Below are 15,503 nucleotides of genomic sequence, written 5' to 3'. Positions count from 1 at the left end.
TTACAAAGATTTAAACTTACAAAGACACAGCTTACACATAAATCAAATTTAAATCTTCTTTCAAGAAACACGGGTACAGGCTACATCTTATTTATTATTCTGAAATGAGTCTCCCACATTTTAGGACTCCAATCCTTAATGACAAAAGGTAATTAAGATCTCGCGAGATCTCAGAGTCTATACCGGACATGGACGTGGCAAGCTGTATATGCAATTCCTGTTAGTAATGTTGAGCAGTGTATAAGATAGGCCTCTAAGAGGACAGTGATAAACAGTTATTCTATTCTGGTTTGTCGTTCTTCGGCTCATGACGCTGTAGCCAAACAGGTAGCTAGCTAGTGGCTGGTTGAGGCGATGACCGGAATCCTCTCGTTAGCTGCATGTGTGGCTTTGCTGTTCTTGTGTGTCGGTCTTTCTGCTCACCGCGGGACTTCTCCACTGTTTACAGATGAAATACCGTTCAAAATTAACTGGCCTGGAGAACATGTCACACTGGTAAGAACATGTCCTTTCGCAATATAATTGCGCGGGGTGTTTGAATCTGTATAATCCCGATCTGTGAATTTATCTGGATGTTGTTTTGGAGGGGAGCGTGTGATCGTTAAAAATGTAGTGCAGTTGCGTGAGTCTCATTGCAAACCAGCCCTGCTGGTAGTTCTTTGTATCTTGGCGTTTGTTCAGCGTTGGATACCTTTTGTGAACCTTTTCACTAACCACCCCTTTCATTCACAGCCAACATCTGGGGCTCTTTATAAAGAAGACGACTTCCTTATTATGACAACTGTAGAAAAAGAAAAATACAAGTGCTTATTACCTTCCCTAGCCATTGGAAATGAGGTAAAACTGTAATATTCATTATAATAGCTTTGCTTTTAGCTGTGTTGGTTATTACTTTTGTGTTTTGGTTAGTTTCTGTGTCTTACACATTTACTGTCTCTTGCTGCAAGGGTTGCAGCGGTATACTGGTTACAGGGTATGGTATACCATGATATTGCATGGTTATTTGGATATCCCAAAAAAACTTGAAAACCAGCTGTAGGGCTGGTTGAGGATGGATTTTCAGTTTGCAAAAATGTGTTTACATCCAAGATGTTAGATAACTATTAGATTTCTAATTTTAACTATAGTAAAGCATTAGTTTAACCAAAAACCTTCTGTTTTCATTTCTTTATGAAAAAACTGTAACTGATTAGAATAAATGTGGAATACAGATATTGTACGACAGTGAATTTGATAGTTAATATACATTATTTACCTTCTTTTTTTTCTCTTTATCTCTTTTTCTATTGTCAGGATGAGGAGAAGCAGTATACAGGGCATACCCCAGATGTGTTGCTTACACCGTTATTCAAACAGAGCAGCTGTTCATACAGGGTAAGTTTCACATCTTGGTTTCCTTCTCAACATTCTTTCACAAGTCACAGTGTAATTGTTTTATGATAGCAGAGCAGTACTGTAGTGCCTTTAAGATACATAAATATTGCTATTCTCTGAATTAAGTGAATCATGTGGTCATTTTGCTAATAACCCTTTGGATTTTTTGTTTTTTTATTTTTTATTATTCTTTTTTAAATGGGTCAATGACTAGAGGTTGTTGCATACAGGCTGTAGAACACTGCATCCGTCTGCTTTAAAGCTTATCTTGTCTCACCATGCGTTGCCATTCAGTTGATATCAATTCATTTAAGAATCGTTGCCGAATTTAGACTAGCCCCGGTCAGATTTTGTTACTGTGAGCAGCTAAGTGATTGTAAGATGACCTGACTTCCAAAAGGTGAAGATCACACATTCATTTAATATTATATGCAAGTTTTGTGATTCTTTATGCAGGTTCTGTATCTCTCAACCTGTCAACAAATGTGTGTTTATAGCTGTTAATAAAGGAGTGCTCATATTACAATTTGTGTTTACAATAGTAGTGTAAAAATGAATTACACTCCCCAGCTGTTTGTGAAGCATAGGAGCAAAAATATAAAATGCTGCTTTTTCTTAATTACATTACAAACTGAACATGCTAACCTGCCTGTTGATGATTTTAAATGAACTGTTGCCCTAACAAGTTAATTAAAAGATTATTAAAAGGAGTACTTAAACCTCTAGGAGTTACCAAATGTTTGCATGGTGCTTCTTTTCTTTCTTCACTCTAAAATTGTGCAAAACTAAACTAATACAGTAAACCAATTAATAATTTTAGACAATCATTAAAAACTTACATAATTACATAATCACATATTACAATAATACGATTCTATTGCAGATTGAATCATACTGGACATATGAGGTGTGTCATGGAAAACATGTGAGGCAGTATCATGAGGAGAAGGAGACTGGGCAGGTTTGTTTAACAGTTCTATTCAGACAATATTTCAGTGGAAATCTAAAGAAAGAAAAATACTACTAAAATAATGTTGCTTTCTAATGTTTTTAGACTTTATTTTAGTGATGATTTGTGCTTGCAGAAACTGAACATTCAGGAGTACTACTTGGGGACCATGAGTAAATCCACTGATGCTGTGGCAGGTTTGTTTTTGATTTGTTTTTGCATTTCACATGCATTTCTCAGTTCTGGACCTGGTTCTGGAGTTTAATAAATATTTCTTTTCATGTTTTCTGCTCTTCAGAATCTGAAGCTGGTAAAGTGGACGAGGCGGTCAGTGAGGTGTGTAAAGAACAATTTATAATATAATTAACTATTGTCATTTATACATAAGACCAATATATGTATACAGATTACTTTATGTAAGATAAGCACTAATAGTATTAGATGTCTCTGATGTCTCTAACTGATTCACTACAGGTACTGACTAAAAATATTGAAGGCCAACTGACCCCCTACTATCCAGTGGAGATGGGGAATGGGACTCCATGTCTACTTAAACAGAACAAGCCTCGGTCCACCTCCGTGCTGTACGTCTGCCACCCAGAGGCCAAGCATGAGATTCTCTCTATTGCTGAGGTTACAACTTGCGAGTATGAGGTTGTGGTTCTCACTCCGCTGCTCTGTTCTCATCCCAGATACAGGTACATGTTATTTACAGACCAGTTGACCATTGATTACAAATACATTCAAATGAATTTTTTTTTCTCAAATAGACAACATAATAAACTAAAGTGCTACACAATGCACCCCTTTCTGTGTTCATGTCCATGTTGTGCAGCCGGAATTATGTAGGAGCATACTGCTGCTTTTGTCTGATGTATGTAATTTGCGTAGTTGAAGCCAGCTACAGTGCCATCTTTCAGAATCCCTTGCACATATTTTTTTTGCTACTAGCCGTTAAAAGTTAATAAGGGGTGAAATTTTAAATGACCAATTCATGTGCAGTGGACGCATACCTTAAAGAATAACATTTTTATATTAAAAAATGCGGCTTATATTTGACACCGTTTGTTCACCTTTCACCTTAACCTTTCAGTTTCTCTTGCCTATTCACTATTTATATATATTTTTCCTGTTTTCACTCAGGTTTAAGTCATCCCCAGTGAACGCCATATTCTGCCAGGCTCTGCCAGGCTCCCCTCTCAGACCCAACAGTCTCGCACAGCTGGACCAGCAGCAGGAAGAGCTGCTCAGACCACACTTCAGCCCTGCCATTGAGAAAGAGGTAAGGGGAACCAAATGGGGTTAGCTAGTGCTCAAGACACTACAGACAGATGACCCATTAAATGAAAAACCTGAATAAGCAAGTGGGGAGATGGATGCAGAGGTTTCCAGACAGGTGCTGAGCAATAGAAATAAGCAATCAATTTCTACTCCTACTTTGTGGCATTATTAAAAGCAGGCCCAGCTGACCTTGACTGTGGATTTAAGTGGCAAGAGATAAAGATCTTTGTATTATTGAGGCATGAATGATCAATGCTTTAGTCATACAAATAATTCTTAACTGGTTAGTGTTTCAGTAGAGCAGTAAACAGGGTAAAATATTGCACTCAAATGCAGAGGTGGGAGTAAGTAACACATGTGCAAGGCTCAAGCAAGTCCCAATCCAAGTCAAGTCCCTGCTATAAGTCAAGACTTATGAATCGATGGTTTGGACAGATGTTGGTTTTGCCTTGATTTCTGGAATTCAAGACTGATTTCAAACCTGCTACATCTGCTGTCTCCTAAAATGCTGAAATCACTTTCTAAATGTGTAAGAGTGTACTAAATGGACATTACTTTACTGATAGACTTTGATGACACTCTATTCTGGTTAATGAGCTCTCTACAGTTAAAAAAAATACGGAGACCCTAGATTTATACTTATTCTCGCTCTTGCGTGTTTGCTTTTCAGTATAATAAACAATTTTGACCAGAGTAACTTAATTTTGTGACAAACATCTCACAAATCTTGCTCATACATATGAAAGACGTCTCTCCCAGCAAACACTCACCAACTTCATAAGTTGACTCTGAGTTTTGACCGCCAATGTAAATCTCTGGTCAAAATCAGGTCAAGGAAAAGTTCACCAAATGAGACATACATTATTACGGGAAAAGGGGTGGAAAATTTCTGATAAATTTTCAGAAAATTACCGGTATCTTTCCATGGGAACTTTAGCTCTGGAACTTCAGAAATATTCCAAATTATTTAATTATAATAATTTTTGGGGGAAATTATGGGATTTTATTGGAATTAATAGGAACTGTTGGATACTTTAAAGGAACTATATAATGCACTATCATCAATGTTCTTTTTTTGTCAACAGCAGACATGAAGGCATAACAATACAAAGAAATTTACCATGGGAATAAATGGGCAATTATGGGAATTATCTAGAAATAATGGGAATAAAATGGGAATATTCAAAGCTAAACATGAGAAACTTAGAATTGTTAAAATACATACGGAAGCATAATCTTGGCTGTAATAATTAGATATAATAAACAAAATCAGTTGAATAGCAAAGCTGTTCCTCAATCCCAGGCACATGGCACATTACAGACTGAAGGGCTTTTGAGACCATACCCCCTGCATGCACTGTTCATTCCTCAATCACATCTATAGCATATGTCCAGATGATTTCTTGAAACCTGACCCTCACCACTACTATAAAAATAAAGTGAACACTCAAATAACACATCCTAGATCTAAATGAATGAAATACTCATTGAGTACTTTGTTCTGTACAAAGTTGAATGTGCTGACAACAAAATCACACAACAATCATCAATGGAAATCAAATTTATTAACCAATGGAGGCCTGGATTTGGAGTCACACACAAAATTAAAGTGGAAAAACACTACAGGCTTATCCAACTTTGATGTAATGTCCTTAAAACAAGTCAAAATGAGGCTCAGTATTGCGTGTGTGTGGCCTCCAAGTGTCTGTATGACCTCCCTATAATGCCTTGGCATGCTCCTGATGAGGATCTCCTCCCAGACCTGGACTAAAGAATCCGCCAACTCCTGGACAGTCTGCGGTGCAACGTGACGTTTGTGAATGGAGCGAGACATGATGTCCCAGATGTGCTCAATCGGATTCAGAAATGCCACCCCACACCATTACTGACCCACTGCCAAACCGGTCATGCTGAAGGATGTTGCAGGCAGCAGATCGCTCTCCACGGCATCTCCAGACTCTGTCTCGTCTGTCACATGTGCTCAGTGTGAACCTGCTTTAATCTGTGAAGAGCACAGGGCGCCAGTGGCGAATTTGCCAATCCTGGTGTTCTCTGGCAAATGCCAAGCGTCCTGCACGGTGTTTGGCTGTGAGCACAACCCCCATCTGTGGACGTCGGGCCCTCATACCATCCTCATGGAGTCTGTTTCTAACCGTTTTATGCAGACACATGCACATTTGTCCACAAAGGTGGAGGTAGCAGTCCTGCTGCTGGGTTGTGACCCTCCTACGGCCTCCTCCACGTCTCCTGGTGTACTGACAGACACAGCAAACCTTCTTGCCACAGCTCGCATTGATGTGCCATCCTGGATGAGCTGCACTATCTGAGCCACTTGTGTGGATTGTAGAGTCCGTCTCATGCTACCACGAGTGTGAAAGCACCACCAACATTCAAAAGTGATTAAAACATCAGCCAGAAAGCATAGGTACTGAGAAGTGGTCTGTGGTCCCCACCTGCAGAACCACTCCTTTATTGAGTGTGTCTTGCTAATTGCCAATTATTTCCACCTGTTGTCTATTCTATTTGCACAACAGCATGTGAAATTGATTGTCAATCAGTGTTGCTACCTAAGTGGACAGTTTGATTTCACAGAAGTTTGATTTACTTGGAGTTATATTGTGTTTAAGTGTTCCCTTTTATTTTTTTGAGCTGTGTGTGTGTGTGTGTGTGTGTATATGTGTGTATATATATATATATATATATATATATATATATATATATATATATATATATATATATATATATTTATATTTTTATTTATTTATTTAAATTCCAACTATATGTACGTTTCTCACCTTTTAGTTTTTCACATTTTATTCCCATTAATTCCCATAATTATCTGTTTATTCCTCTACATTTCCCAACTTGGGGAAATTTCTCCACAGTTTAAATTCAGATCAAACCAATTGGACATGAACAGTTTTTTACATACTCCTTCTTATTTTAGAACACCATGATGTTTAGGACCAATCCATCTTCAGCTCTTGATTGTTTGTTGAAGTGTTTTCTTCAGCATATGGAATGCCTGTTCAGTTAAAAGCAGGTCTCTGGCAAAAGGTTTCCTGTTTTTGTACTAAAAAAAACATGTATGTTTGGGATTTCTTTTGTTTGAAGGCATTTATTGAAACACACACATACCCCATTTGTCACAAAGAAAGTGTTACTCTTTGCATTGCCCTGCCATCAGATCAAGTTAATCCTGGCTTACCAAATTATTAATAAAGTCATACCATTTACTTTGCTGCTTACAATCAGCTGGCTCTGGTCTGTGTGTAGCTCCTGACTTTTTCCAGATGCATTCTCCTTTGGTCCTCCATGCCTATGGTAGACGCTTCCTTATAACATCTGAGCTGCAGGACCCTTAAAAAAAATTTTTTAGATTATGGTCTTCACTTTCACCAGATTTCAACACTGGAATCTTTTTTTTTTTTTGGTATTTTTTTTTTAATATGATTTAATAACTAACTAATTAATTTTTAAATTTAATTTATATTTTTTTCTCTTCCAGGAAGACCCATCTCCTGTGCGGGAAGAGGCTTACACTTCCACTCACAAGCCCTTGGCTGTTGGCGGTCAAGCTCAGGTTACAGTGGGCACTACCCATATCTCCCGATTGACTGACGAACAGCTCATAAAGGAGTTCCTGAGCGGCTCTTACTGTCTGCATGGGGTGAGTTCAGCTATTGGAGAGTTGACTGACTTAAAGAAATGATTTTGAACAATAATAGAATTAATACAAGTTTACCATCGAACTATTAAGCTTAACTAACTATGTATTTTTTTTTTTTTTGGTTAGGGTGTTGGATGGTGGAAATATGAATTCTGTTACGGAAAGCATGTCCATCAGTATCATGAGGTGAGTGGAAAAGTTTCTGTAGTTCTGTAGTCATCACAAAGCAGCTTTACATAATTTGTAATTAATAAAAGACAGAGACAAAGAAAAAACAAAACTATTCACTCATATTGTTTTAAAATTGTGCATGGTGTTCACTGTAAGCAAACTGAATTTTATGTTTATTTTACACTACCATCACTGAGGTATCCTCCAACAGTGTAATAAGTGCTTGTTTCATTTGTCTACTCAATTTTTCTCAGACAGTGCTCCACCGCCTGAACGGAGCATAAAGTTCAATGGCACGATTTTACTACAACCATACCTGTGTTTTAAATTTATTATTTTATATTTCAAATTGAAATGGAAATATAAAATATTTACAGTGACCAGATTCACACCATTACTGAATGTGTGTTTCAAGCTCAGTTCAGGGTCAGAGTTCAGTAAATTGTTACATCTGCTTCTGCCTGCTGCTACAGTGTGCTGTTTGTCTCAGCTCAAATTCTACTCAAAGTGCCCTTATCCTATAGAAAAAAGGCAGATTTTGTGGCCCTTCATTCGAGCATTCTGCTAAAAGAATACCTTTGCATCACTGCATGATCATTTTACAATAAGAAAAGGTTTTGAGTGCTGGTTTCTTTTCTCTGTTCGTTTAGTTTGTAAAGTAAGATGGCGCCGAATAGTGAGTCATGAGCTCTTATTTATGAAAGGTGAAAATCATATGCACCTGCCTCCATTAGTGTTTTGCTAAATTAAGCCCATGATACCTCAACAGTGATGTCTGGCTTCCCATACCAACATTCCTCCAAGCTTCCTTCAGACATATCATTTAACCAGATCAAATTAGTTTTTTGTCCCGCAATACATTTACAAAAAATTTACAAAAATGGACTAATGACAACCAATTCCAGACAACTGTTAAACAGTAATGTTTTGCATCAGTTGTATGAGAAGTAAATTATTATAAAGAAGAGATTTTAATGACATTTTTGTTATCGGTTTCCGTTTGCATAGCTTAGTGGGCTTTCTAGTCAATGCTTGGGCAAGCACACATCGCTATTTTTAGTCCTTGGGACCCTTACTACTATATTTTTCTGCTCCTGTAACATGGTTAAATTATAACTTGTTTTTACAACGTAAAAGTCACTTTACTGTTTTACTAAAGTCAGATGTAAGTATGTGTACATGGTTGTCACATTGTTGCTTATGTGTTGTCAAAGGACAAGGAGCAAGGGAAGAGTATCGTTGTGGTTGGCAGCTGGAATCGTGTGGATCACTTGGATTGGGCCAAGAAGAACGTGGCTCGTACTTACCAGCTCAAAGATGATGGAATGCAGAAAGTGAAGTATGACGCCTTTTTATATTGGTCATTTGTAATGTTATGACAGACCTACATTTTATAATGTATTGTTAATGCTGCTTACCTTTTATGCATCGCTAGGGTGGTATCCCACTTTTACAGCCATGGAGATGTGTGTGACCTGACAGGAAAACCTAGGCAGGTCATAGTGAAGCTCAAGTGAGTGACTTTGCTAGTCTCTAACAAAACGTGCCCAAGCCAGTTCAGATTAAGCAGAGAATGTGCACAAATGTCTTCTGTTCTTTATTTTACTTTCAGATGTAAAGAATCAGAGTCTCCTCATGCTGTGACTGTGTACCTGTTGGAGCCTCAGACCTGCCAGTATATTCTAGGGGTGAGAACAAAAGAGCTTATAATAGTTTTTTTTTCTGCGATTTCTGCATGATTTAGTAATTCAGATGCTTTACATTGTACATATGTGAATATCCAACATTTTTTACTTCATTTTTTAACGACCAATTTAAAAAAAAAACTATCATAATCCAATTACTGTAAATGTGAATTACTTTTTGGTGAACCATCTCTTTTAAGTAGTCTGAAATGAACTTTTTTTCTGATACTGTATAGACAGATTTCAGAATTCAGCATGTCTTCTTTTTGTACACTGTGTAGCTTTGTTCATTATATGCATGTCAGTTCAGAAATGACCTATTTGAGATTACTTGACATGGTTTAAGGAGTATGTGAAGATTTAGCCATACAATGTCCTTATGGTTGCATGTTGTTTATTATTGGACGTGTTGATAACTCAAAAGGCTCCAGTCTAAAAAATAAATAAGAATTCTAAGTGTTGGCTTAAATATTCATTACTTTTAGCTACATCACATTTGTACCTCTGGTGGAAAAACTATAAAGTATCACTTCACACACCAAACATGCCCAACCTGATAAATTACTACGTGTGATGAGGGGACAATTGTGAAAATTATATTTAAGGCAGATGGCAAATGTGAAGAGAAATTTTAGAAAAAAAAAATTTCTTCTTCTTCTCTCTCTCCACAGGTTGAATCTCCAGTGATCTGTAAGATTCTGGACACTGCGGATGAGAATGGCCTTCTCTCCATCCCAAGCTAGAAAAAACTAAACAAAAAGAATGAAGTGTTCGCAAAAGAAGCATATTTTACTTTGAGTGAGTTTAATTTCTGAGGGGGGAAATGTTTCTTTTAAAAGACAATAAGTACCTCAAACTGCAAACTCCTCACACTCCCTTTAAGAACACTGAAGACTTGTTTTGAGCTGTGGATGAACACTTAATGCTATGCAACAGAATGTGCATTGTGGGAAGTACTTTCATTCTAGAAATGTGGTTTGCAGTCATTATATGACTGAAAATATGAGAAAATTACCCTCACTTACTGGATGATCTTATGTTTCAGCTTTTTTTTTTTTTAAATACTTATTTTGGCATGGTAATGATTGACACTGCAGCTGTCTTTGTATATTTAATTGAATCGGTTGTTTCTTAGTTGAATGGTAATAATAGTAATATGTTGGGGGGGGTGTTATGTTTTAATTAATTTATTTCACCTCATGTTTTGTCAATTACATGCTTGCTGTTAGCACTTTGCACTTGGAAAATTTAACTTGCATAGTAGCTGCACACGCTGGGTTTTGTGAAACCTTTTTGCAAACTGGCAAAGTTGACCTGCAAATGTATAGGTATACTACTGAAACACTGAAGTAAGGCAAGGATGATCAGGCGAATGAAGCAAGCATATTCCATTGTGTGGGTGTGTGTGTGTTTTTTTTTTTTTTTTTTTTTTTTAAATGATTGCAGCATTTGGTAATGCATATACATGATATGTAGTGTATATAATATTAAAGCAATAGAATGCGAGAGGGAGTGTGTTATTGTGAAATAACAGCATGTTTTATTGCTTTTATATGACAGTTTAGTAAATAAAGTAGGTAACATAAGTATAGTGTACCTTTTTTTTTTTTTTTTAAATGTTAGCATTTCCTAGTTTCTCAACAAGCAGCTTGTTTCTAAGTCGGTGACAAACTCCACTGTCTCGCTGGACAGCCTGCAGTTCGTCTCCAGCTTCTTACATGGACCTACAAATTAAACTCCATTTCCCACTGACAATTTATTTTTGCTGTTTTTTTTGTTTTGTTTTGTATACTTGTCTTAATCCTTTTAGTTTTGTTTTAAGTCATGCTTGTTCTCTTTTGCTCAGGCCATTTGTGTTACCTTTTGTTACTCTGTCATATAAAGTGTTTAGACATACTTGCTTCAGATTTACAAAATCCCATCAGAATATTATGACCACTACTGATTTGGAACTAATTCTGCTGAGGACATCATGATAAGGTGCTAACTTTGTGGTTGTCCTAGATCCGCCGTAGTGAAGGTGTACGGAAAATGGAGTTCTTGCACATTGTGTGCCTTCCAACAGCATAACAGTGGTGCCCCATGGGCCCCAAAGGAGAGTGGTCTGTAGGCTGTGCCACAGTTAACCTATATAATGATTTACCTTTTCTTACCTTAGTTACAGCTTTCACAATATTTCTGATTTTCCCCTCTTAAAACAGCTGAATTAGATGGGACTAAACATTTTAGGAAGGCAGTACTGTAGGACCTAGACTGGTTGAGTATTAGACATATTTTACCTTCACGAATTGTATTTTTTTATCTTTACAAAACTGTATGCCAGTTTTGTAGTTAACCTTCATTCAGGTCACAATGGCACAGAAGGACTCAAATGCATTACACTCCTCCCATCAAGCACACCAACCTTGCAGTTAGGGGTTTGAAATATGTTTGTAAAATTTGTGCTTTTGGAAGGACCATTCCACCAAATTCCTGTATAGTTGTTCTGATATGATGTGAAACTATTCACTATGGTATGGTGATGGGAACCAGATTTAAACACCACTCAGAAAGAGGTTTCATCATTCTCCACCCTTCCCTTGCTTCTCTTAAGGTCAACACAAGAAAATCCACTTGCAAAACATTTAATAGGATATAAAATGTAGAACACTTTCACAAATACATTATATTAAAGGAAAAGTCCAAAGTTTTATTTTCCTCAAAATTACATTTTTCTCCAGTTTTCTTTTGCATGCTGAAACATTAAGAATTATTGCCTTTTATACACTTCCACAAGGCACAGAATGAGGCAACAGACTTAGTTATAGAAACATATATATATATACTGCTTGTTCAGTAGTGCTATACTCCCATACCTCTCAAAAAAGTATTTTACATAAAATGATCAAAATGGCTACCAAAAGCTAAAAATATTGTGGTGACATCATTAATCTGTCACAAGAGTAATATGCAGTGCCAACATATGACTTCAAAGGTATGTTTTCTTCTGGTTAAAAACAGAAGAAAACATTGTGTAATTGTTTAACTTGCATGAGACTGCTCTGTTACGTTAAGCCTTTACCCTCTCAAAGAACACAGCTGACCAAATAATACTGAGTATGAGCTATCACAGTATGTAAATAATGCCGTGTTGTTTTACTTTTGTGAATCATTTTCAGTGAATCTGTTAAAACCCATTTTTCATAATTCACACAATAATTGTAGAATTGCACTTTTTCATTTGTAACCTGAAACCAGTTCTATGCCCTGTGGAAGTTTCTTTCTCTAAATAAGTATTTTAAAACACCAACATACACTTCCTAAAGAATGTACCAGGCTTGATTTTTGCAACTGAGATAGATTACTGTGAAGTTGGAAGGAACCAAAGTGTTTCTACTATGCCACTGCTCAAACAACCGCTTGTGACACTTTTTATAGAGAGTACTTTGTGAACTTGGAGAAAAATGTACAGGAAAAAATATTCAAACTTTCCTTTAGTAAAGAATAGACACAAAATCATACATTATGAAAAAATGTCATGTCAGTGTAAAAATAGAATATCCGTCAGTCAAGACATCAATAACACTTGAAACAATTACTCTTAGTTTGAATTATTATTTACTTTTAGCTTCTTTTTTAACAAGCTATAATGCACAGTCTCTTAAAAAAATCACTAGTAAACCACAAGCAAATACTGAAATGCTCCCTTATACACATTGTAAGCAAGCACATTTGCAACATCCTAGTGCTCTCATAACCAGGCCTTACACTGAGGGGATGGGAATTTGATGGGCAGATGTGCTGTCAAAGTCTTGCAGTGCCTCCTGGTGGGTGTGGTAGTGCATGGCTACGTAGCTTTTGGCAAAGGCAGTGGTCTGAGAGTTGACTGGTTGCAGACTGCTAGGGGAACTGGGCCCAGCTGATGGGCTGCTGTTGTAAATACTATAATAGGGCTCTATGCGGGTATTGATAGGCGTGGAGGTGCTTGGAGGTCGGAGCTTTCGTCCGGTCATGACGTGCGGACTAGGCAGGCTGTCACGGGAGTGGCTGGGCCCACAGGCCTGGTCCACCAGTCTTCTCTGTGGCTTAGGCGAAAGCACGTAAGCAGAGTTAGTCTCATGGTGTGACGACTTATTGCGGTTGACCTCCAGGCTTCCCTTGCCCATGGCGTGAAGCCGGGTCTTATGCTTGCAGCAGAGAAAACAAAGTGCCAGCCACTGGAGGCAGCAGAGCACCCTGCGCCGCAGACCTGCGCTGTTCCGAGAGTAAACAAATGGATTTATGCCTGACTTGAGGAAGATGAGGGCAAACCCACAAAGCTCAAACTGGTAGTGGACGAAGCCACTTTCCTGTGACAGGACGTCCTGTGCCAGAGACACACCCATGGGTAAGCAACAAAACAGCACGGAGATGACTATGACCACACAAGTCACCACAGCCTTGGAATCCTTTGCTGTGGCCAGATTGACCGTGGACACTATTTGGCAGCAGGTGGCTCCTGCAGCAGCCCCCGGTACCAAGGCGCCACTGTTTCTTTTTGCAAATGGATGTGTCTGCACATGCTGGAGCTTGTTGTAGGTCTGGTTGCGGTAAAGAGAGGGCACCTGAACGGCACACTGCATGCTCTCAAAACCAGCAACAATGAAGGGTGGTGGGGGACCCTGTGGGCGTGTGGCATCCACCGTGATGATGGGGCACTTTCGTACCTGGGCATTCTTACGCAGTGCTTGTGCAATCATCAAGTATGAGATGGACACCACACCCACACAGAAGGCAAAATCTGCGAGGTACACATACAATACCACCTTGGCTTGGTTCCCTGTGAGGCCAAAGTGAGGCAGGCAGGGACCGGGGGTCCTGGGGTAGGCTCGCAAGGTGACCAAAGCTGACAGTGTGAAGCTAGAGGTCCACAGCAGAGCGGTTATGGCCAAAGTGCAAGGGAAGGAGGCGGTGTGGTTTGGCTGTTGGCCCAGTACCATGCGCAACCGATGCAGGGCAATCACGGCCACTGTCTCCAAGGACATGATGATGAAACCTGAGCTGGTTAGGTGGAAGGCAAAGCAAAAACTTTTAGAAATGCTGCCACTGTCGTCCCCTGCGTCCAGGAAGAGCACAAGCGCGAACATGGGTGCGGTGACGCAGCAGATAAACAGGTCACAGAAGGACAGGTTGAGGATCATAAAGTCAAAGTTGGTGCGGAACTTGCGGAAGGCGGGGTCGAAGAATGACAGGAACACTACCAGGTTGCCGTAGGAGCCCAGGCAGAAGATGAGGATGAGAAGCAGAGAGCAGGAGGCCAGCGTGGCTGTGTGGATCAAAGCCCAGCCGCTGGGGGCTGGACCCTGCCCTGAGGTGTCATTAAAGACCCGACGTCTTGTGGTATCAGCCAAGTCCAAGGGCCAGGCAGTGCTGTTCATGGTACACATGAAGACAGGCCTGGATAACAGTCTTACTAGTTGGTCTGTCGTGCAGTGTCCGGTGAGGTCCAGTGTGTTGAGCTGCTTGTTCTCTTGGAGTGCTACAAGACAAAGAGGGGGAAATGAGTCGATCTTGCGAGAAGGACTAAAATAGAACTAAGAAAAAAAACTCTTTCCTTGGTAATTTCATTAAGAATTACACAACAATGAAAGAGCCGAGGTCCAACTGCCTAAAGGCTGACACCGACGTGCTGTTTTAATTGTTGTTCTTGTTGGTGATGCTCATTAAGCTGGGAGTCAATATAGTACTGGGCTTCATTTATGGATATAACGTAGAGATTTTCACATCGTTTCATATGCGACCACCCAACTACAGCCCCCATTTAAGACATAGCAAATGCGCTCAGAAATAACGTACGAGCAGAAGGACAACCATTAATGTTCCCTTTCAGTCAAATAATCGCGTTTGTGTGCGTAGCTAGCTTTTCTGCGAAATAGCATGTCGTGGTCCCCATTATTCGGAAAAAAACCCCCAACAACAACAACAAAAAAACCTTACCGTGCTCTTCCGCGACTCTCCCATTTTCCCCCCAAGATATGGTCCCAAATTTATTGGTATGTCCTATATTACAAACGATTAACAGAGGAAATGAAGAACATTGAAGGAGTGAAGCAAAAAAAATGGATGCCTGTTGATGTGATAAACAGGACGCGGTTTTGAGTCCTTAATATTTTCTTCCGCTGAGATTCACTTCAGCCCTAGACGAGCATCCTCGGTAGAGGGAGGGGCTAACAGAAAATGTTTTACAAACGCGAAGATTAAGTGACAGTCAAATCCCAGTGAGAGAAGCAGAAAGAGATGCCAGGCTGCTTTCGGTGTAAAATGAGTGCTTGGCAATGGCAGCTTACGTAGCTAGATCACGTAAGCAGACGCGAGAAAACATCTAAAACGCACTCTAACAAAAGAAGGACTATTA

The 15,503-nt window shown here is 39.1% G+C and overlaps 2 protein-coding genes across 2 annotated transcripts; one reads left to right on the top strand and one right to left on the bottom strand.

Annotated features, from left to right (window-relative positions):
• The first annotated feature begins 189 nt into the window (after positions 1-189).
• erlec1 (endoplasmic reticulum lectin 1) lies at positions 190-10,885 on the top strand. Its single transcript, XM_072670177.1, has 14 exons — positions 190-495; positions 733-837; positions 1,294-1,374; positions 2,258-2,335; positions 2,460-2,520; positions 2,622-2,659; positions 2,798-3,021; positions 3,467-3,605; positions 7,113-7,274; positions 7,401-7,460; positions 8,660-8,784; positions 8,881-8,958; positions 9,058-9,133; positions 9,802-10,885. The coding sequence occupies exons 1-14, from the start codon at positions 355-357 to the stop codon at positions 9,871-9,873; spliced, it is 1,440 nt and encodes a 479-aa protein (XP_072526278.1). The 5' UTR covers positions 190-354; the 3' UTR covers positions 9,874-10,885.
• Positions 10,886-11,740: 855 nt separating this feature from the next.
• Positions 11,741-15,458, bottom strand: gpr75 (G protein-coupled receptor 75). Its single transcript, XM_072670176.1, has 2 exons — positions 15,086-15,458; positions 11,741-14,627 (listed from the first exon to the last, which is right to left on the bottom strand). The coding sequence occupies exon 2, from the start codon at positions 14,533-14,535 to the stop codon at positions 12,874-12,876; it is 1,662 nt and encodes a 553-aa protein (XP_072526277.1). The 5' UTR covers positions 14,536-14,627; positions 15,086-15,458; the 3' UTR covers positions 11,741-12,873.
• Between the last annotated feature and the right edge of the window lie 45 nt (positions 15,459-15,503).

The sequence above is a fragment of the Salminus brasiliensis genome, chromosome 24, assembly GCF_030463535.1.
Source record: "Salminus brasiliensis chromosome 24, fSalBra1.hap2, whole genome shotgun sequence".
NCBI lineage: Eukaryota > Metazoa > Chordata > Actinopteri > Characiformes > Bryconidae > Salminus > Salminus brasiliensis.
The sequence above is the reverse complement of the archived record's forward strand: the minus strand, read 5'-3'. Positions and strand labels throughout refer to the sequence as shown.

What these genes read in the sequence shown, in the direction of transcription:
- erlec1 (XM_072670177.1), top strand. Translation starts at nt 355, where the DNA reads ATGACCGGAATCCTCTCGTTAGCTGCATGTGTGGCTTTGCTGTTCTTG. An exon ending in AGAGCAGCTGTTCATACAGG is followed by an intron (nt 1,375 to 2,257) that starts GTAAGTTTCACA and finishes ATTCTATTGCAG; the next exon opens with ATTGAATCATACTGGACATA. An exon ending in CAGGTCATAGTGAAGCTCAA is followed by an intron (nt 8,959 to 9,057) that starts GTGAGTGACTTT and finishes TTTTACTTTCAG; the next exon opens with ATGTAAAGAATCAGAGTCTC.
- gpr75 (XM_072670176.1), bottom strand. Translation starts at nt 14,535, where the DNA reads ATGTGTACCATGAACAGCACTGCCTGGCCCTTGGACTTGGCTGATACC.